Here is a 24,132-nt window from a genome sequence, read left to right as displayed (position 1 = left end):
TAAAGATAACGTGAATAAAGGAAACATAAAGGTACAGAACCCTCAATTAAATTTACTTTTTATTTCTTTCAAAGCAAATCATCATAAGAAGTGATTGTTTTCCACTAACTTGCCAACTCCACCTCTCCAATATATCCTCAAAGAACAGAAATGAACTGAAATCAAGAAACAGAAGCCCAAGAAAGGAGTCCAATTAAACTGTCAATGTGCAGGTTTATTATTCCCTGAATAACCAGCAATTAAACCATTCTCCATTGCTCAAATATTGGCGAAATATCAAATCTACATTTATCTTTTGGAATTGAAGTTCAATGTCTGACACAAGATGTGTTTTCTCAGTGTTCTTTCTTCAACATTTATGGAAAATATGTTTTTTTAAAAAAAATCAAGCGTCCACCAGCCTCTCATCTCCGCAACTCTCGTAAAAGAAATTGATGACATCCAGTCCCAAAACTATTCCTGCACGGGCAGGATCAAGTTCAAGGTCCTCCACAAACCAGACAGGAAGCCCAGGAAACCTCTGTACAATGGTTTCCTTTATTTTCTATGACTGAAAAAATACAAGTTCCCAAATCCTTGCACTATCAAGTAGAGGACAAAGTTGTAAACTTAAAGGAAGAGGAACAAAGGCTAACAGAGGGAACTGAAAGCGGCCAAAAGAAGGAACACACCTTTCTAACTCAGCTCTTCTAATTTTTAATCTAACCTTACTAAAAGGAAATCATTATCAGCACGTGGAGAGAGAAATCTATATTTTAAATCCTTTTCCTGGAATTGCTCAAGGAAAACAATAAGAAGCCCCGAATAAGTAGAATCTCTTATCTGAAATGTCAGCAAAACAAGGTCAATTTCAGGGAAACACTTTACCCACCAGTAAAGACAATGGTCAGTGGGGAACCCGAAGAATCAACAGCCCCTCAGGACCATCTCGTGAGAAGGAAGGTAAGCTGCTTCCACATGAGGACTTCGTGAAAACTTTGATATGTCAGTCAGACGTTACAGCGGTTCACAGCAGCCACAGGGACCATTTTCCTTGATCTTTACAGGAAGGATTTAAGGGCTGTAAAGTGCAAGAGGCACGCTTTTTGCATTGGCCATTTTAGTATTCATGTCTCCTGTGCCGCTTCCTAATAAGTTAAGAATGAAACGGGAGACTGCGTGCAGGAGTGAGAAATGCAAGAAAAGCAGTACTGTAAAATAAAAATGAACAAAAGTGCATTTCAACTTCCCTTTCATTATTAACAGTCAAGAGAAACAACAATGCCAATTTTCTTGTTAATACTTAACATTTCACACTTACAAAAGGACTTAAATTTCATTTTTGCAGGGTATTTCTTAGTATGTTGCTGTCAGAGGCTGGGGAGCTCAGTTACAATTCGTAATGTTGATTTTATAATGTTATATAAGTGATTTTTTTTTTTCCCAAAGAGAAAAATAAAAATGAAGGCTGTGTTAGCATGATACCAAAATAATCTTTTCAGGGAGAATAAGTGTTCCCTTTGCTGTTTGGGTAGACCAAGCCACTGGCTAGCTAGGCTGTTGAATTTTGTTTTCTTTATGTTAGATAGAACCACCTTTTCACTTCCACTGACCTCCACCATATTCAATTTATTGTTATTTGTGGATCCCTTAAGATAGTGTTTCTAAAACATAAATAACACAACAGAATAAAAGGTAAAGAAAGTTGTGACTGACTTTCCTCTTAATTCTTCTTTTTCTTATTATTATACATGTATAAGGGGTATGACTCCCGTAAGTGGGCATCTGTGTGCCCACCTGGGGATAACATCCTTCTAAAAAAAAAACATGTCTGTGAGACAGGCTAGAAATGCTCAAGTCAAGTGGGCAAAGGATTCTACGATTCAAAGGCTCTAGGTAATCCCAGATTTTAGGTTTTCGCTGGTTAACTTATTTGTTAGTTCTTATGAAGAGAATCATTCAATACATAAGCAGACTCCATACCAGGAACTGTCTGCAAGCATTAATTGTCATCTTCAACTCCTGCCAACTGGCTTAGCAGTTCTTTGGAGTAAAAAAAAAATGACCACGAGCAGTTCTGCAGTCCTTAATGTTTCATTAGATTTGGGGAGAATTTGGATACCTTCTTATCCAGTAAGAAACACTTTTTCACTTATTATTGGGGCCTCCCTGGTGGTTCAGCAATAAAGAATCTGCCTGCAATGCAGGAAACGCAGGTTCGATCCCTGGATCGGGAAGATCCCCTGGAGGAGGAAATGGCAACCCACTCCAGTATTCTTACCTGGAGAAGTCCATGAAATGAGAGCCTGGAAGGCTACAGTCCCATGGGTTTAGATCGCCCCAACAGCGTGGAAATTGATCAGTTAACTGACATATCTATTCAATTTAGCCAAATAAGATGCCTTAATTAAAAAAATACAAACCAGCAGCAGAAATCATACAGATAGGCTGTCTATATTTCTCCCATAAACCTGAAAAATATGCTTTCACATGGGACCCTGTAGTCACAGCCCAGAAGGTAATAAACTTGATTTCTTAAAGTGCAAACCCAGTGAAATGAAGAGTATCATTGTCTACTATCAGTAGAGTAGACATTTATTTCAAAGTCATGCACCTTCCTGAGTATAGGAAAAAAGATCCAAAAGTTTTGAACATGTTTCTATTAGAACTTTTCTATACATTAACGTCTTTATTTCCTTCCAATTCCAATGCTGATGGAGTCAACAGAACCCATTTGTCTTTACTTCTTAGTCTGAAGACATCTACATTCAATGCCCGAAAACTAGAGAAAATGGTCTCCCTATTCCAAAATGGTGGGTTTAGTACTGGATCTGTTACAATGTAATTTGTCTCTCCTCTGCTTGGAGAGCTTGAGTTGACAGATACCTCAAAAGTATAAAGGTACACACAGTCCTTATGCCAATATTGGTTGTAGAGTTACAACAATAGCAATAACATTTGCAATTTTTTGCGTTCCTGCTGTGTGCTTGATGGTTTACCAACACAATTTTATTTTAAAAATACTCAAAGGATGCTGACAGAATGAATAAGCCATGATTCAAGACATTTACATGACTTGCTCAAGGTCACAGACATGGGTTCAAACCTAGGTCTGACCAACTCAAGTTCATGCTTTCTTACTGCGCCTCACTAAGTAAAGAGTTAATCAGGCAATATGAGGAACTGAAGTAGGGTGACCCTATGTTCTGGTCCTACCTGTTGTGCCAGAAGAATGAACAGATCCCCATTTCAGAATCTAAAGCTTCCCAGGTTGAACAATAAATTGGATGAGCACTCTCTTTCTGAACAAGGCTTGAAACGAACATAAGACTTTTCATAAGTTGTTCATCATGCTTTAATTGATCTTTTTTGCCTTTAATGAAGGCCTTCAAACCATTAGATAATTGGACCCTGCCTGATGTACCTGGGAAAAGAGATGTATTTGTGAGTGAATATCATTTATTGTTTGGGTCTAATATCCCCCTGTCCCCAGGCCTCTGTTTTTGTCCTCTTTCATCAAGAATCTCTTGTTCTTCCTCTTCCCTCTCACCTCCTCTGGGTGTCCACATCTCATTCTGTGTGGACCTTCTCTATTGATCAAGTGTCAGAAAATTGATTCTTTGGTTTTACTTTAGCTTGAGTTTCCGATGCTTCCTGAAAAACACAGCTTGGTCGCTCACTGTGGTTATTCAAGTCATGTCCAACTCTCTGCGACCCCATGAACTGCAGCACACCAGCACACTGTTCTTCACTATCTCTTAAGTCTGCTCAAACTCATGTCCATTGAGTTGATAATGCCATTCAACCATCCCCTGTCATCCCCTTCTCCTCCTGCCCTCAATCTTTCCCAGCATCAGGGTCACTCATTCAGATGTTTAAACTACTATGAACAATATTTTGTCAAAAAGAGAATGAATATAATTTGACGGTATCTCTAACTTACTTTTGCCTTTTCCTTCCTAATCTGGCAGCTACCCTCCACTACTTCGTTACTACAAACAGAGGTTGTAGGTGTCCAGGGAGCCTTCCCATTGCAGTTTCTGGACAATGTTACTGCAGGTCTGCAGGTTTGCTGGAGTAAGCCAGCTGAGAAAATGTATTATTTCAAGCACCACCTCACATGCCTCTACTCCTCTCCTGCATTTATGGCCAAATTGTTGTCCTGTTTCTATTATTTTAAAGGGTTTTCCGTAAGAGGAGAGGAAACGACTTTTTAAAAAATCTGCTAAAATATATAACTGCTTCAAAAGACACATGCAACAAGGAAATCTAACTTTCACTTTGGCGGGTTTCAAATGTATGGCTTTGATTTATGGATCAAAATTGCTCATTTATTATTTTATCTATACAGCTCTGGGCAATTTTGACAGTTAAAATTTAGTTTTATTGACCAGTGCAGCCACTGTGCCCACGAGGGGACTGGTGCGCACAGTCTGCTGCACTCAAGAAACGATGATTTTTGATTCCATGACCGAGTCAGATTGGGAATCATAACCGATGTAACAATAAGTTCCAAATCTCCGTGCCCGAGGCAAGAGGTTTGCTGTAAAACACAATCACCCTTTAAGGAAGGGAGGAGAAGAATCTTGGGTGGAAGTCTGCAAGCACAATTTAATGCAGTAGGGCTAGGACTGGGGTATCTCGGTCCATTCGAACAGTGGACATGGGGGCAGGGAAGCCTGGGAAGGGGGTGGTTTTCTAAAGGCTGGGGATCACAGCCTAAAGGTTAATGAGCAAAGATGCCTCAAAGCAAACCCAATGTTAATTACAGAGACAATGAACTCAGTAACCATTTGGACCTGAGGAAATTTACTAGCTGACTGCTATTCAGCAAGCTTTTCCTTTTCAAAGAGCAAAAACATACCTGAAGAATTTCTCTTGAAAGAAACATAAGCAGACACACCAACTTGGTGCAGTGATTTTAGGCCAATTTTTCCTTTAAGCCTCTTCCCATTACCCAGTTGGCCACCTCTGCAGTGTTAATTTAGTCTTTCGCTCTAGACCTCTTGTGATACATACACAGACTTCCAAAGGGTAACAAATCAATAAAATGTCTAATTTGATTAACCATGTTTTTGAATTCATCGAGATAGCTCTACACTGAAATAAATAGGTGGGTAAAGAAAGAAAGAAAGGCACTCACTTGTGAGGATTTTCCAGGTCTTCTTTTCATCATCGTAGTACTGAACCAGATTGCTGGGGAGCCGGTCCGGCCCAGGAGGCAATCCGCCGACCAATAACAGCATTTTCTTGTTAGAGCGAATTCTTCACCCAAAACAAAAGAGGAGATGAATAACCACATTATTGTAGAGCCTTTTTAGTGGCAACAAAATCATAACCATCAAAAGAATGTTCTCTGCTTGCAGATTTCTATTTCATTTTTTTCCTGTTTCTTTTCCCATTCATTCTCAACAATTTTTTTTTTTTTTGAACCAAGCAGAGAAATGATCAGAAGCACGGCATATCCCCATACTCCAGGAATAATAAGCTCCTTTTATGCAATTTGTTAGAGGTTCATTCTAGAACGACCTTTTTCTTATATTATCCCTTTAAATCATCACTCTTTACAGCTGAGTACACATGAAATGCTCTGGAGTTGTACTAAGGTTAAGCATTAAAGTTGCATGTCAAAAATCGTATTAGTCAAAATCATTATTATAAACCATTCTCCACTCAAAGAACCTTGAAAAAATTAAGGTTATGCAGAGAGTTTGTGAGCCAACTCTTTAATCACCCGGCGAACTTCAAATACCAGTTTGGTACAATTAGTAGCATAGGGGCTAACTGGGGTGGGTTCACCAGTGCCAACAGGACTTTTTGTTTAATTTAGCTGAGACTTCTGCCTTCATGCTCTTCCCAGCTCCTCCTCCCACTCCCCCCATCCCCGAGCACCACTGGCAATACAGCAGCACCAATTGGTAAAAATGAGACTGCGAGGTTGTTCTGAGCCTCCCCAGAGCGGAGCCCTGCCAATGCTTGCCACTGATCCAGCGGCATGAACTTGCTCAACTGTGCAAAGTCACTCTAATTCCCTCCCTCTGTTTTTCTACCTTCTCCCCCCAGGGGGCAACCACTGAAAGGAGTGACTACCCACCCATCAAGAGCTGGCAATTCGCTGCTATTAACCGTGACTGTGATTCCCAGGCTGCCTGGCAGTTCCTGAGAACAGGCCTGCAACGTCTCATATGCAGTAAAAGCTATAAGATGCACCCTGGCCTGCACACTTGACCTGATGGATGCACGATCCTGGGAACAGTAATGGATTGAGCTCACTTGCGATTGGAGGGAGAAGGGGAGGCCCAGACCCCCACAAGGGCCCTGCTGATTTAACGGTCGCTTTACATATAATTGAACTTCTCATTTACCTGAAAGGCTGAAGGTGGTGGTGGAAGAAATGCAACAACCATGATGGAGGGAAAAAGTCAATAAACGTAAAAGGGTTCCTCTTAAATATGATCACCACCCACTGTGTGGCTCTGAATCTATGCTTACATGTTCATCATGGTTGTTCTGATTCAAGGATGCTTGGCGAAGTATGCCCTTGTGGAGAAGCGCTGTTTGTTGGTTAAGAACCTAACATTCAGAGAGTTAACTTAATACAGTTAATGACATTTCCATGGGAAGGAAGGGAACAAGAGAATTCCTTTAATGAAACTCTAGTGCCATTGAATGCTTCATGTATGGCTCATCAGGAAAAAACACTTTCTGGAGAAACTCGTATCAGGGACTCATGCATGCGGGCAGCTGTATTTGTAGAATATTTAATGTGATATCAGCTTATGACATTAATTTTGCCACAAACAAAAATAAACTCAACTATTTTGAAGTTGAAGTACTTTGGAACTATACTCACATATCTTATAGATCAGTAATGAAAGTGAAAGTCATTCAGTTGTGTCTGACTCTGCAACCCCATGTACTATACAGTCCATGGAATTCTCCAGGCCAGAACACTGGAGTGGGTAGCCTTTCCCTTCCCCAGGGGATCTTCCCAACCCAGGGATCGAACCCAGGCCTCCCACAATGCAGGCAGATTCTTTACCAGCTGAGCCACAAGGGAAGCCCATCATACAGGGTATACCTATATGAAGGTGATCATATAGATCAGTAGTTGGAAAACAAAAACAATATTAATAGCAAAAAGCCCCATATTTTGAGGATTTCAGTCATTAGGGAGGTTTGTTGAGAAGGGTTAAGGAAACTCAGTGCAGTACATAACTCTCTTTTACTTGCAAATAATACATAATTCACGTGCCATATCATTTCCAAAATGTCTGGTTACAGAAATAATATAAGACTATTTTTTTTAGTTGTTCTGTAGTTTTAGCCCAAATAATCAACCACTCTGTGAGTACAAGATGACAGCAACTGTATTTTTAGACTGCTGTCAGTTTCCATGTGCGGACAGACCTGTTCAACCAGAAGTCATGATTCGTGGCTGTCGTGATTTGACACATGGACATGCTCTAGACTAGAAGTAGGGGTGCTTGTGCCTTGCTGCTTAGTCGTGGCCGACTCTTTGAGACTCCACGGACTGTAGACCATCAGGCTCTGCTGTCCAGGAGGATTCTCCAGGTGAGAATACTGGAGTGGGTTGCCGTGCCCTTCTCCAGGGGATCTTCCCAACCCAGGGATCAAACCTAGGTGTCCCGCATTGCAGGCGGATTCTTCACCATCTAAGTCTGCAGAGAAGCCCAAAAGTGGGGGTAGATGGACCAGTATCTACCCATTAGACATAGGGGCAAGGATTCATTGGAATGGTATGACCAAAGTCAATTACCAAATGGTAATTCGGTCTCTGTTTAAATATTTAAATAATTGTACAGCTTTAAAAAATGTGTTTCAGGAGTGACAAAGGGAGATAAATGTATGGCTCAAATGATGCTCAGGTAAGGGTATTTCATTCACTGATAAGGCCAGTTTCCCTGGACCAGTCCCACTGGTGATTTTCAATACCTCCTGAGATGGACCATCTCTCCAGATGAGGAGAGGATCAAGGGTCTTTGTCATTACTGCCCAAAGAGCCAAAGAAGATGCCCAAAGAAGATGGAGAGTCTTTGTCCTTTCTGTTCCCTACAAACTGGACTGGGATTATCAATACATAAGCCACTGATCAGCTGGCAAATGGTAACAACTGCCATCCTGCCAGCAAAGACACAACTCAAAGCGTTAGCTGGCAAAGCAGCTAGGAGAGACTCCGCATCAACTAAGACATGTCTCTGAACCACCCGGGGCCTCCTGAAGAATTACATAGGAGGAAAGGAAATCCCTCATTGGCTGCGTGTTTTCTGTAAGAGAACAGTGCTCTGAGTTTATTACTATGACCTCCCTGGTGAGTGAAGACACATTCTAAAGCTTTTGCATTGTTACATTTACATCATCCTTCATTCATTTTTATGGCATTCTTACTTGGAGTATTTTGTTCCTAAAGCTTATGTTACTCCATGTTCCAACCTGATATTAATACTATTTAATTCTAAATAAAGTTTAACACTCTATCTTGTGAAAGTGAATCATACAGAAAGCAAAAATGGGATAAAACATGTGAGAAGTAGCACAGCACAGAAGAAAGAACACATAAAACAACAAAATGCACTTGAGTGGTTTTCTTGGCATTTTCTCCATCAATTCTCAAAACGGCCCTGTCTCAGGTATAGTTCACTCAACAGGGGCGTAAGAAAGTTCTTAGAGTCAAATAAAGTGGCAGAAACAATGTTCAGACTTAGGTCTTCTAACTACCAAGCCACTGATCTTTTTAAAATTCAAATCACTTAAAAAATTTTTATTTTAACATAAATTCTGGTTAAGACCCAGGTGACCTGGATTCTAGGGCTAATTTTGTGATTTAGCAGAGTGACTTTGTATAAATTACTTGGCTTCTTAGAGCCTATGTTTTCTTATCTTTAAATAGAGGAGTAATATCTGATCTGCATGAGGATTATATGAGACAATGAAGTGAAATGTTCTATGTAAACTCTGAGGTAAATGATTATTAAATCAATCTTTGGTATTGACACTACAACGTGGGCTTTATTTCATTACGCCAAACCTGATTAGTTAAAAAAGAAAAGTGGTATTTTTCACTGAGATTCTTGTTGAGTTCATATATATAAATACAAGCTAATTAAGAGGATTTCACTACCTAGCTGTTATCTTATAATTGTATGTCCTTAGAAAATTATCAATTAAATTATAATGGCTGTCTTTGAGCCTTGTTATAAGAAAATATACTTTGGACATGACATAAAACTGTGAACCTTTAAATAAAGAGACAAATAAAGAGACCTAATAGAGATTACTCTACATTTCTTATTTCTTAAGAATAAAACAAATGAGAAAAACCAACACATATTTTACTTTGATATAAATGCAATGTCAACTATTCAATTACTCCTAGAAACTAATACATGTGAATAATTCCTGTGGAAAAGCTCCCATTCTTTTTACAGTGTGCAATTATAATAGTGACAATCACAATAATGACAGATAATAATGAATGCATATCAGATATTGAAACCTCTGATTACCATGCCATTTATTTGATGTGTGTGAACTTCAATTTGAAAACACCATGAAAAAAGATACCTTGTGAACTAGAAAAGTAAAATTAGAAGGATCTGAATTAACTTGCTGAGGGGGCTTTCAATTATTCTCTTCCAAACAATTCCAGTAGTGCTTTACAGGTTTAATTTTAGATTAGACAAAATCTATAATATTGCAATAGAGTTCCTTTATAAGGCAACATAGTATACTTTTTAGAAGATCTTTACATAGGAAATTAATTGAGCCAAACTTAATCTGTTCTCTTTAAGTCTGTTAATATTTTAAAAATATTTATTTTTACTCCTCATCTTTGCACTTCTTAGACCAAAGTAATATATTTAAAAGGTAAGTAATTAGAGAAACTTAAAGAGCTGAGAATGTCATGATTAATAATATAATTTGGATGCCTTTGGGTTCTTAGATTCCTGTTTAGAAAAATATAAGGTTAAAAAGGCAATGGAATTTGAAGGTCTCTTTTGTTCCAGCTCAGTAATCACCCAACATTTACCATGTGTCACATTTGTGCGTGTGTGTGCGTATGTATGCTTGTGTGCTCGCGCGCATAGGTACTTTGGTTCCGGGGATGAATGATTGAAGAATAACCTAAAATCTCCTGGTATAAACAAATTTTTCATCATACTGGTGTTCTAAGTATGGTAAAGTCTCATTTATTTATATTTCAGTGATTTGGAACTTTAATAATTGGGAAACAGGCCAGGTAAAGTTTTCCTTCACAGGATACACATAAAAAGTTTTTATTAACTAGGTTGCAAGAAGAGTTTTAACCAATTTAAGAAGTCAGTTGGTCTGCTGGCACTTTAGAGCCACCCACCTACATTTAGGCTAAGTTCTTTTTACAGATAACAAATCATTCTCAACTATTTATTAAAGAAAATGTTCTGTAGTATTCTGAAGAATCATTAAGTCAGAGAATTAAAAGAGAAGTTTAAATTCTTCTTCTCTAGGAATTCCCAAGCCTGGAAAGTCATCAGTATCACCTGAGGGGATTAAAAAACTCAGATTCTTGAGATAAATTCTTAGGTCTCAATTTCCAGAGATTATGTTTCAGTGGGATGAGGTCTTAAAAATCAATAATGTTACAGTTTTCTGGTTGATTCTGACACAGCCAGACTTCAGGTCACTCATTTGGTGCAGTTCTCTATATAATGTAGAAATCCTTTCAATAGTTAGTTTTTATTTTTTTAATAAGAAAACATTCTTATTAACTTGGAAATTTATAAGGAAATGGATTTCAGTTTTTCAAATGCACTCTATTGTGGAAAGCTATTGGACAGTTGTGTTAGATCTATTTTTTCTTCTCTTGATGCTGAGTTGATAAGTCTTTCAGAGAAAAAGAACAAGTGCCCGGCTCTTTGTCACGGCACCTCTCCAACATTGGAAGATAGTTGCTATGTGTCTTCTCTTTTCCATGTTGAAAATTTCCCTTTCTTTCTGAAAAAGTTTTAATTTTTTTTACTATGCTGTTCACCTTCTTGAGTGTATTCTGGACAATCATTGTCCCTTTCAAAAATGTGACGGTCAGAACTGCACACATATAACAAATACAATGTGTGATGGACATACTTTTTTTTTAAAGCTTTCCAAAATGACAATGGTCTTTCAGCTGGCATGGAACAGTATTGATTTCTGTACAGCTTCCAGCTGACTATAAACACAGATTTTTTTTTTTAAAGCAAGACAAGCCAGGTATTCAAGTCAGTTTTTTCCCTATTCTATATTTCTTTTAGTTAAGTATTTTTAAACATCAATGCATGCCTCTTTTTAAATGCTTGTATATCCTCTATTAATTGAGACTTTGTTTCATCTGTCATTTAACAATTACTGAGTTTCTAAGATGTTCCAGTTTCTACTGTGTTTTAAACACTAAAGATGATAGTGTGAACAAGAGGAATAAATTCCCTATTCCTCATAGTAGTTACTTCCATCCTAGTGGGGACATCTATCGGAAACATCATGATTCTCCAAGCAAGACAGCCTGGTTGTTAAGGGTGTAGGTCTGACAATTAGTGAGACGTTTGGCTTCCACCGTTCTGAGATGGGGCTTCCCAGGTGGTGCTAGTGGTAAAGAGCTCAGCTGCCAATGCCGGAGACTTAACAGAAGCAGGTTGGACCCCTGGGTTCGGAAGATTCCCTGGAGGAGGGCATGGCAACCCACTCGGTTATTCTTGCCTGGAGAATCCCATGGACAGACGACCCTGGAGGGCTACCGTTCACAGGGCTGCAAAGAATCGAACATGACTGAAGCAACTTAGCAACACACATTCTGAAATGAGTGACCTTGGGCTGCCTCTTTGCCCTCTTGAATCTCGTTTGTAAAACTGGGATAAGAACAGATCTAAAGCATAGGTTTGTTTAACTCTAAGGGCTTATAGGTATATATATATATATATACACACACACACACACACACACACACACATATATATACACATACATATATATACACACACACACATACATGTAAATCATTTATAACAGTGCTAATTAAATGCCATCTATCACCATCACTTTTCTCTTTGTCCTCCTCCTTCCCATCATTGCTGTATCATTGATAATAGCTATTCTTTTGTGTAATTTGCAGGTTGATAAGCGAGTATCCCATGTCCCCATCAAAATTTTATTACTTAAAAATTCCCTATGAATGCCTCTGCACAGTGAGGGGAGACAATAGAATCACATTTCCATTGTTTACATATTTTAATTATCCCAACTCATTCTCTCTGAAATGATACATAAATATTTGGATTTTTACTCTGTAATTCCCTATATACGGTCTTTAGAAGTGTGTGTGTGTGTGTGTGTGTGTGTGTGTATGTGTGTGTGTGTGTGTTTTAAACAAATATATAATGGAAAACCTAAGCAGTTCTGAAGTGACAGGGTAAATGGGGGTAAGTATGTGCATGCTCAGTTGTGTCTGACTCTTTGTGACCCCATGGACTGTAGTCTGCCAGGCTCCTCCCTTCATGGGATTCTCCAGACAAGAATACTGGAGTGGGTTGCCATTTCCTTCTCTAGGGGATCTTCCTGACCCAGGGATCAAACCTGTGTCTCCTGCGTCTCTGGCTTTGGCAGGCGGATTCTTTACCTGTAGATAAATATTACCTGAGCCATCTGTAGATTAATAATTATTCCATCCTTCAAAAACCAATTTTAATATTTTTAAGACTTATTTTTGGCTGCATTGAGTCTTCGTTGCTGCACGCAGGCTAATTTCTAGTTGCAATGAGTGGGCTTCTCAATGTGATGGCTTCTCTTGTTGTGGAGCAAGGGCTCTATGTGGGCAGGCTCAATAGTTGTGGCTTGAGGGCTTAGTTGACCCAATCTGTGGGATCCTCCCAAATATCGTACCTGTGTCCCCTGCTTTGGCAGGCAGATTCCCAACCACTAGACCACCAAGGAAGCCCCAGACTAAGTTAATTTTAAGAGTCAGCCAGTTCTGGATTTAAGTTCTCTTTTTTACCACTTCATATATTTTCTATCCTTAGGCTGGTATTCAACACCTTGAAGCCTCAGTTGCCTCATCTGTAAAGTGGGAATGTTTTGAGTGTCAAAGTCATCTAAGTGTAATGGTTGAAAAGAAATGGCTGCGACTCATAAATGGAATCACCTTCTACAGCCAGTCTCTTCAGCAAAGGAAAGGCATTTTGTGCTGCTCTTGCCTTTAAAGATGAATGCCTCTGCACAGTGAGGGGAGACAAAATTGATGCTCCCAACATAATCCAGTAGAGAGAGGCTGGAGAAGACAAGAAGAAGTTTTAACTGTTCCCATGACTTTCCAACTTCAGTGAACTTTGCTAACCCTAGAATGGCTTAGTATTTTATACAAGCATTGAGTCAAGGGGGCATTTCATATCTAGTGATACAGTAGTGACGTATGGTAGTGAACTGGGAGGCAGGAAAAACTGGGAAGATGTAAACACCACCTCTGCCCGCCTCCCCCCGCCGCCCCTGCCCAGGATTCACAGACACAGACAGGTTTTGAATTTCCACAGGCATGGGATTGGAGGGGTTTATAACAAATTTACCAGATCTTTAGCAGATCTGAAAAGCCACCAGATGACATCTGAGTTGCATATGGAAAATATGTCTATAGTCCCACAGTAATCAGGGTTTCCCAGGTAGCCTGGGAAATGCTAGTGGTAAAGAATACTCCTGTCAATGCAGGAGACTCAGGAGACATGGGTTCGATCCCTGGGTCAGGAAGATTCCCTGGAGTAGGAAGTGACCCCACTCCAGTACTCTTATCTGGAAAATTCCATAAACAGAGGAGCCTGGCGGGCTACAGTCCATGAAGCCGCAAAGAATAGGACATGAATGAGTGACTGAGCACTGAACACATAGCAATCAATCGATTAATGGCAACTATTATTATTATGCATCATTTATTAACCTTATAAAGCACTCATTTGAAAATGCATCTTTGGAATTTTGGCATTTTCTTTTATTGCTTAGAAGCCTTTTCAGGTACCATAGGTGCATTGTTTATAAGCAGTCAGAATATTTACTGCATAAGCAAGTTCAAAAAAAATATAAAATCACTGGGCTTCCTGCAATGATATTGGTCTAGATCTCATTCATAAATTCAACCCACTCACTCCTGGCTGCCAGCTCCTTGTTAAGGAAGTCTCCAAACCTTATGATATCCAAGTCACCAGATTTTACAGGAATCTTGACTCTTCTCTCATTTTCCTGCTATAGTCAATATTCTATCAAGCCCAATGCTCTATGGATTCTGGAGCTGTAACACATATACACCACTATATTTACAATGAATAACCAATGAGGACTATGGTAGAGCATGGAGAACTCTGCTCAATATTCTGTAGCAACCTAATTAGGAAAAGAATTGAAAAAGAATAGATACATGTATATGTATAACTGAATCACTTTGTTGTACATATGAAACTAACACAACATTGTTAATCAACCAATATAAAAATATGTATCTCTTCATTTCAACCAAACTGCCAGTAACCTCATTCAGCTGGGTTGGCTTTCTCTGGAGCTGTTTTAACTGTGATGTCCTTGCTTTGTGAGCTTCCGCTCCCCTCTAATCTAACCTACATGCTTTGTCAAATGAATTTCAGCAAAGCCTGACATTAATGATCAATTACGTCAGCCCTCTTTTTTTTTTTTTTTTATAAATTATCAAGGAATTCCCCATCACTTATCCTCTGTAAAATACACATATCCTCCACCTTATAACCTTCCTTTTTCTTTCTTTGTCTCTCTCTTTTTCTCATAGGTAAGCGCCTTGCTTGGGATTCTTCTCAGGAATAAAAGTGTTTCTGAGTTAAGATCTGAAAAAACATGAAACACACATTTAAGGAGGAAACTGCTTAGACTATGGGGAAAAGTAAACAGAAGAAGACCCTGTATCAATGGCTAGAAGGAGACTTTTTGCAAATCAGCTAGCCTTCCCTGAACTTCTAGCTAGAAGGGTACCCAAAAGTCCCCAGAGGAGAGCTGTTACCTTTCCTTAAATTTTTCCAGAGAAGTAAACTCCCTGGAGAACGTGTTCCAGCTGATTTGATGTTGTATTTAGGTTTCTTTATCATAGCTGTTCTTGGTAATTACACAGCAGCTTTCCTTAGAAGAGCCTTTAAATAGACCTGCTAATGCCTCTCTGAGGTAGGAAAACACAGAGTGCCATTATCCCCATTTAACAGATGAAAGAAGAGAGGAAAAGGGGCTTGGACACCTTTTCCAGTGCCTCAGGATGGGTTTTATTTCCTTCATTTCACAGAGGAAATATCTCTAGGGCTTTCTCACACAACCCTTCTGTGATTTTCAGGTATGGCTGAAAATGCCCTCACTTCTCAACTTCTGACACTATGTCACCCCTTTCTCCCACCAGCTACATGGTGAATGGAGAATGTCAGCCACGTACAGTACGCTTTGTGCTTGTCGTTCAGTCATGTCTGACTCTTTGATGCCCTGTGTATGGACTGTAGCCTGCCAGGCTCCTCCGTCCATGGAATCTTTCAGGTAAGAACACTGGAGTGGGTTGCCATTTCCTACTCCAGTAGATCTTCTCAATGCAGGGATGGAACCCGCGATTCTTGTGTCTCCGCATTAGCAGGCAAGATTCTTTACCACTAGCTACCTGGGAAGACTGTACAGTATTTGTTGTCGTTGTTCAGTTGTTAAGTTGTGTCTGACTTTTTTGCAACCCCATGGACACCAGGCTTCCCTGTCCTTCACCATCTCCTGGAGTTCACATCAAACTCACGTCCATTGAGTCAGTGATGTTATTTAACCATCTCATCCTCTAACACCCCCTTCTCCTCTTGCCCTCAATCATTCCCTTAGTTTTCCTAAAATGGAATGTGACTTTAAGATTTATTTGATCATATCATAAAGATAACACATGCTTACTGAGAAACGTTCTAAGTTTACTTAAACACACAAAGGACTTAGCACTATACAGTAGGTACTCAAAAACTTGTAGGAGTGAAGAAATGATGAAGAAAAGAATGAACTTGTGAAAGGAGTCAAAGTCAATTGCAATCCCATTATCTAGTAACACGTCATTATAGGTGCTTATCATCCTTTTTCCCCTCATCTGTTTTCAGGTCCAATAAAATGGGTGTGTTGATGGGGGTGCCAAAAGGCAAAAGGGAAAGAAGAAAAGTTACATTTCTGAACCAAAACATGGAAGAGTCAGAGGGTGACATATTGGAAAACAGACAGTCTTATTGATTAGCCCCCAAATCTAACGTGCTACCTAGGATCAGTGTTGCCTCCCAGAATGAGAGCTACCCAGGACAGAGATAAGTTACTGAACTCCAGTTATTAGCACAATATCTGTATTGTACACAATCTCTGCCATATCTGTATATTATTTACTTAATATTTTGTTTAAAACTGATCACTTTGAAATGCTTAATTCTAGTCTATTCAAGCTGTTCCCAATGGTGGCTGCTCTTTACAATCACCTGGGAGAGTTTTCATGAAATATTTAGGGTGGGAGCACCTCTCAGAGATTCTAATTTCATGATCCACTGTGGCACCCAGCATTGGTGTTTTTTAAAAATCTTAAGCATTCTGTATGATTCTAACATGAAACCAGTATTGAGAATCATGATTCTAGCAGTTATATTTATGAATCATGGGCTTCATGGGTTGCTTCTCTCTAATACACGTTAAGATATAGTAATACCTAATGATTAAAATAAGTTAAAAAATGATTTCTCATGTGCCCTCCGAAATGTCTCACATCCTACCAGGGGCAGGCAAACTATAGTTGAGAACAGACCATAATAAACAGAAGAAATTAGGACTTTAAAATCTGAACTTCTGAAAAACTAGTCACATTCTAACGCAGGTACTTCTTATGTGTTTGACCATGAGAAGCTCGAAATATTTAATGACTGGAGTTTTGCATGTTACAACTGTAATGAACCATCTTCCCATCCATTCACTTCTCACTCCTGCCCCTGTAGCACACTGGTGAAATCTTCCTCAAATCTTCACTGACACATAATGATCTCAGAATGTCACCGTTATTTTATCTAACGATTAAAATAAATTAAAAATGGTTTCTTATGTACCATCTGAAATATTTCACATCCTACCAGAGGCAGGTAAATGATAGCTGAGGACACACTATAATAAACAGAAGAAACCAGAACCGCATCCTCTGACAGGCAGGGTGGGGTAGTTTGCTAATGTTTTTGCCACATTTCTCCAGATACTAAAGCTGTAGACTGGTTCATGATGGCAGAGGCAGGTATGACAAAAGTGTCTTACGGTCTTCATCTGAATCCATGAAATGTAAGTCTCCCCAAGGCTTAGTTCATAAGCCAGATGGGTCTATCTTTATACCACACACAGCATTGCACACTGTACTCCTGGACATTGGCATCGTGAGGGACATTGGCTTTCACCCAACTTCACATTTAATACTCAGCGTTTTCCCCCCTTCCCCCCACCCACTCCCAGATTAAAGTTTCCTTTAGTAACTAGAAACAGTTGAATATCTTCTTTGCTTGACTACCTATATAATCCCTATTTCTAATACTGAGTACTTAGTGACTTTCTTCTAAAGAGCGTGAATTGCAATGGGAATAGCACCTCATTAATCCTCCCCATTCCTGGGCGGAAGTTTCGTGGCAAGTATGACCTCTTAGACTAATCTGTCTGCCTCCAAGTGAGAGGTGGGGGTCTCCCTGCTCACGATCACAGATGCCACCAACACGCTCGGAGGGACACCAATGTTTGTGTAACAGGAGAAAACTCTTCTTCTTGCTCAAGAGAGATGTGGTTCTGTGCAACCTGTCGCCAAGGAGAGATTCAAGCTCTTAGTGACAAAGGCAGATATAAAGCATCCTTCTCATGCCAGGGACAGACACGTAAGTAATGCCTATGTCTAAACCTCTAATGGGGCTTCCCAGGTGGCGCTAATGGTAAAGAATCCACCTGCCAGTGTAGGTTAGACATAAGAGATGATGGTTTGATCCCTGGGTTGGGAAGATCCCCTGGAGGTGGGCGCAACAACTCACTCCAGTAGTCTTACTGGAGAATTCTATGGACAGTGGAGCCTGGCGGGCTACAGTCCAAGGGGTAGGACACAACTGAAGGGACTTAGCAAGCAAACCCTTGATTAAGGCCAATGATAACACTATGCTGCCTCTTGAGTGCCAATCTCATTATTGAGACCTCTCCCTCTCTTTCCCATCAGGTCTCCATTTTGAAGAGAAAAGAGTGACTTCCTGACCTGGAGGAATGTTCTTCCAAGAAAAACCTACAGAAAGACCCCAAATCAGAGAATGACATTGAAAATAAAAGTTCCGGATGTTACATATCTCCCGCTGAAGTCATTTGTATCTGATGGTCCAAGACCTAACAGTAAAGATGAATATTTTAACAAAATCACGTTTCTCCAAACAGAAGTTCAGTCATTCAGGATAACAGGACAAAGGCCTGATCCCACATCAAGGGTCTAGAGACTGATTTTATCCATTCCTCTGACTCCAGGGAGAGACTTCTGGTGGGGAAAGTAGGAGGCTCGTTTCCGAGAACAGGAGCCAGCCTCCTGCCAGGCAGGCTGTTTCCGGTTGGAAAGTCACTGCAGGAGTGGCCATGCAGGGAGACGGGGAGAAAAGTTAGTTAGTAACTGAATATATTACTCCAGGCTTCTCTCGTAATATTCATGGCAACAAAGAGGTGTCCCTCTTGGAGAAAAGAGAGTCGCAGCTGACACCTTTCACATGGGCCCAGAATTTATTTTTAGAGGAACAATAACGTTATGAAATCATCCAGGGGTTAAGAGAAATGAAGAAGGTTTTCCTTACTTTGGGGTAAATAAGCTGCCAGGGACTGAGGCGGGCCTGGGGGCTGTGCGCTGTGGAGACAATGAGGTGTGGCTTGTGGGAGCCAGCTTACGGACACCCCGCTGCGGTGGGTGAAATAGGAATTTCTTATCCTTTTCTTTTCCTCTCCCTCTCTGTAGGGAGCCAGTTCTTTCTGTTCTTCCCTGCTTCACAGCGCCTGGAGGGGCTAAATGCTAAAGAAAACCCTAACTCGAGGGCTGGCGGGGTCTAGGAGGTCCTCCAAAGTCCCAGAGGAAAGGGCATTGGCAGAAGCCTCTGAGACTCGGGATCAGTCAGTCCCCCACAATATCCTTCTCAATCATCAGATCTCTGACCGGCAGAAACAAATTATTCTGGGAAAATTCACCACATCTCTGAAGCTGCACTGTGGACTCGATAATGTGTGGCTTTGAATTACTCTGAAAATTCTTTAGAGCAGCAAGTACCCAAATTTTATCACCAGGAAACAAATCCCCTAGAGTCTGGTCATTCCAATAACTTGCCCTATGACTTATATCCTTTTTACTCATGTCAGTGAATCAGATTTCTTTCAATGCAACAAATTTTCCTTAAACTTATCTTCCAGTAAATCACAACCCTATTTTCTTCCATCATCTATGGATATGGAGCAAACAGGAAAACAGAAGCATCTGTTTAGTCGCCTGATTTTCACATGAATGCATGCTAAGTTGCTTCACTCGTGTCTAACTCTTTGATACCCCATGGACTATAGCCTGCCAGGCTCCTCTGTCCTTGGAAATTCTTCAGGCAAGAATACTGGAGTGGGTTGCCATGGCTTCCTCCAGGGGATCTTCCCGATCTGGGAATCAAACCTGTGTCTCTTAAGTCTCCTGCATTGGTAGGCAGGTTCTTTACGCTAGCGCCAGCTGGGAAGCTAACCACTGATAGCAAAACAGCCTGGGATGTTGCTGAAAATGCAGATTCCTCAGTCCACGCTACAGATCAATCTATTTAGAATCTCCAGAGTAGGACTGGGGAAGACCTGTGTTAGAATAAAGCTCTGTGGTTGGTTCTTCAAAGAACTACTGATTTAGGCATGATTTTTTGGGGGTGGAGGGAAGCAGGCCTACATTTTTTTTCTCTTCTAGGTTTGTATTATTGAAAGAGCTATATATATATTGCTGACTTGGATAATTGCTCAACTGCCTAGATAATTTTGCCTGTACAGATCTAGTTGAAAAGTAACATTTCAATTAGTTTCTTGAACCTGTTTTATAATTCCTTCTGTCCTATTCTTGGCCCTTGTTATGGACTGAATGGTGTTGTCTCCAAATTTATATGTTGAAGCCCTAACTCTCAGCATGACTGTGTTTGGTGATAAGGCTTTTAGGAGGTAGTTATAGGTAAATGAGGTCATAAGGGTAGGGCCCTTGTCTAATAGAACTGGTGTCTTATGAGAGAGCGTCCCAGGTGGTGAAGTTGGTAAAGTCTCTGCCTGCTAATGCAGGAGACACAAGAGACGTAGGTTCGATCCCTGAGTGGGGAAGATCCCCTGGAAGACGAAATGGCAACCCGCTCCAGTATTCTTGCCTGGAAAATACCATGGAGAGAGGAGCCTGGCAGGTTACGGTCCATGGGGAAGAAGAGGAAAAGACCCCAGAGCTTCCCCTCCCCCTCTCCGTGAGGGCACACTGGGAAAGCAAGCTGTCTGTACACCCGGGGGAGAGCCTTTACCTGAATCTGGCCCTGCCGGACCTTGATCTTGGACTTCCAGCCTCTAGAACTGTGAGAAAACAAATTTCAGTTGTTCCTTAGTCCCTGTTATTCTGCTATGGCAGCTCAAGCGGACTAATGCAGTCCTCATTAACACAACTGCTTGGAGGAAGGATGTTCCGAATTCCACCACACAAGAGCTATACTTTGTAGCGCCCGAACACCCTGTGGGGAATTTGGAATATGAGATAACACTCCTTATCTCCTCCTCTGCTTGGTGCTCAGCTACTAACATGCATGCGTGCTAAGATGCTTCAGTCATGTCCGACCATATGGACCATAGCCTGCCAGGCTCCTCTCTCCATGGGACTCTCCAGGCAAGAATACTGGAGTGGGTTGCCATGCCCTTCTCCAGGGGATCCTCCCAACTCAGGGGTCAAACCCATGTCTCTTAATTCTTCTGCATTGTCAGGCGGGTTCTTTACTAGCAGCGCCACCTGGGAAGCCCACTCTGTACATATTAATGTTAACCATGTTCCAATGAAGAAGAACAGCCGGGAGGGATAAGAACAGATACAGAGAGCAGAGAGCCATGATTCCCATCAGCGTTTGTGGCTCTCTAATGTCTATAAAGCCATTAACAAATTTCTTTGTGCTTTCAGAAAATTTAAATGTTTCTCATGCTCTCAGATTCTAAAGTTGCCTTGCCATAAAGAAAAAAAAAACGGGAAGCATTCTCCAGAAAAATCTTTCTCAGGTGAGATCACTCTTTCTAGGTCAAGAAGACTATTGTGTCTGGAACCTGGGCTCTCAGTTTGACGAGGCTGCTGAGAAGCTTGAGGGGCTCCTTCCTATACAGGGGGTGCCCCTTTCTTGGAATGGGTTTTTACTTGCTGCTGGTTTTGTTGGCTGCTTCCTAACCCTGGAGCAATCACAAATCTTCAGTTTATTTGAGTGCAACAAAGTACTGTTTATTTCCATTTTGCTTTGTCTGCTTTCTCTTTCCAAAATTTTGAGTATAAGAATGTCTGGATGACAGCTGAAATTTGCCAGGCTTCTTGGGATTCTGAAGGGCTTCCCTGGTGGCTCAGTCAGTAGAGAATCCACCTGAATGCAGAAGACCTGGGTTCAATCCCTAGGTTGGAAAGATCCCCTGGAGAAGGAAATGGCAACCCACTCCAGTATTCTTGCTTCAGAAATCCCATGGACAGAGGAGCCTGATGGGCAATAGTCCATGGGGTCTCAAGAGTTGGACATGCATGACCTAGCAACTAAAGCACCACTACCACTCAGGGTTCTGAAGTGACTACTTTGAATTAGGTATCTATTCTATACTTCTGCCGAGGAAAGGAGGTGTCTGCCTTCTTGACAAAGTGACTAATTTAGGTGATACTCTGCTTTACTGAGATCTGTTGGTAGTGCTACTAAAAACTATAAAGTTGTAACTTTGATAGCACATTGTCCCTTTGAATAACCAGATAAGAAATCCAGGTTAAAATTTCTACTGCTTTGCACTCAGATCTATGATGGTGGTCAGGAGTCTTCTTTGTTGTGTAGTAGACATGTAAATCTTTTAACAGAAGGCAAGAAGTTGATTGTTCAAAGAAACTGATAATCAAAATAGAAACTGTTCCATCCAGAAGCATAAACATGAAGCTTAGGAAACAATTTGCTGAACATTCTGCCATATCCATATACTCAAAGCAAGAGTTAGTGAAGTAACCTGTGAGAATTGCCCGGTGATCCAGTGGTTAGGGCTCCATGCTTCCATTGCTGTGGGCCTGGGTTTGATCCCTGATCAGGGGACTAAGATCCCACATGTCTCCAGGCATGGCCAAAAATAAATGAATGATTTTTTTTTTTTTTTTTAAAGAGTGAAGCAACCTAACCTACTAAGAGTAGCAAAAGTAATTTCTTGTCAAGAGCTGTAGATATTTTTTTGTTCCTAAGGAAAATTGCAAGGACACTGTAGCAAAGGAAGATAAAACTGGACAAGTTATTCTCCTGATAAACTTAGCTTTTCCATGTCAGCAATTGCCTTGGTGATATGAGGAGGGAAGCCCGAAGGTGCATGTCAGCCATGACTGAAGATTCTGGACTGTGCTGTTTCCTGCTGATCCCCACAAGGAACACTTCTGAATCCCCTTTCAAATGAGAGCATCTGTTTTTCAAAGTTTTTTTTTTTTTTTAATTTCTCCTTCTGCAGCGGTTCTAATGAATTATCACTGTCTTGGCAGTCGAAGAATTTTACCTCATTTCCCTAAAATACTTACTGTATAAACACAGTTTGAATAAAAATTCTGATCTGCCTTTAAGATAATGTAAATTAATACTTGAGTAATACACATTTTTTCTTTGAATAAAAGATTTGCTACACCAAGGAATCTTCCTACACTTGAGGAATATAATGCCTGAATCAACACAAAGCCAAAATAATCACATGAAGAAGAAAACAAACAGCATCAAAGTCAACCACAGATACTGCCCTCTGCCACACTGAACTCCCAGAATTTTACACAATAGACATATGTGCTACATAAAGGTACTCGTAGAAATTTCCACTGTACAACTGTATGCATTTGTTTTTATTTTTGTCAAACAGGACACCCAATTCCTGCAGAAGGTGGCCCCAGCTTGACCTAGGAACCATAAGAAGTCCTCCTAAAAAGGTCAAAAAGACTTCCTCAACTCAGTAAGAAAAGGAAAATAGCCCAACTAAAAAGTGGCCAAAGGAGTTGATAAAACTTTTTTTCCAAAAAATATACAAGTGGCCTATAAGCACATGAAAAGATGTTCAACATCATTAGCCACTAAGGAAACGCAAATCACAGTGAGATAGCATTTCACATAGATCAGGATGGCTACAGTCAAAAAGACAGGTGTTATGTGTGGGTGGGGAAGTGGAGAAATTGGAACTGTAATGAAAAATGGTGCAGCTGCTTTGGAAAACAATCTGATGGTTCCTCTTGTTTAGTGTTAACTTGATACAATATGACCCTGCAATTCCACTCCTAGGTGTATATATCTAAGAGAAATGAGAACATGCTGCTGCTGCTGCTAAGTCGCTTCGGTCGTGTCCGACTCTGTGTGACCCCACAGACAGCAGCCCACAAGGCTCCCCCATCCCTGGGATTCTCCAGGCAAGAACACTGGAGTGGGTTGCCATTTCCTTCTCCAATGCAGGAAAGTGAAAAGTGAAAGCAAAGTCACTCCGCCGTGTCTGATTCCTAGCGACCCCATGGACTGCAGCCTACCAGGCTCCACCATCAATGGGATTTTCCAGGCAAGAGTACTGGAGTGGGTTGCCATTGCCTTCTCCAATGAGAACATATGTCCACACAAAAACTTACACATAAGTGCTCACAGCAGCATTATTCACAATAGCAAAAAATGGAAACAAATCAAATGTCCACCCACTAATGGATAAAGTGTGGTTTATCTATACAATGGAATACTATTTAACCATAAAAAGGAATGAAGTATTGTTACATACTACAGCACAGATGAACTTTGAAGACATGCTACATGAAAGAAGCCAGGCTCAAAGACCACATATTGCATGATTCCATTTGTTTGAAATGTTCAGAATAAGAAAATCTAT

The 24,132-nt window shown here is 40.5% G+C and overlaps 1 protein-coding gene across 1 annotated transcript in view; it reads right to left on the bottom strand.

The window, feature by feature from the left end:
* The window catches only part of KLHL14 (kelch like family member 14), a 110,186-nt gene that overhangs the window by 72,971 nt on the left and 13,083 nt on the right, over nt 1-24,132 (bottom strand). Inside the window, exon 3 of the mRNA XM_061130833.1 lies at nt 5,123-5,244. Coding sequence (XP_060986816.1) covers nt 5,123-5,244 — 122 coding nt within the window. The remainder of the gene's footprint in view (nt 1-5,122; nt 5,245-24,132) is intronic.

The sequence above is a fragment of the Dama dama genome, chromosome 27 (genome assembly GCF_033118175.1).
Source record: "Dama dama isolate Ldn47 chromosome 27, ASM3311817v1, whole genome shotgun sequence".
Classification (NCBI taxonomy): Eukaryota; Metazoa; Chordata; class Mammalia; order Artiodactyla; family Cervidae; genus Dama; species Dama dama.
This window is presented reverse-complemented; position numbering and strand designations above follow the sequence as displayed.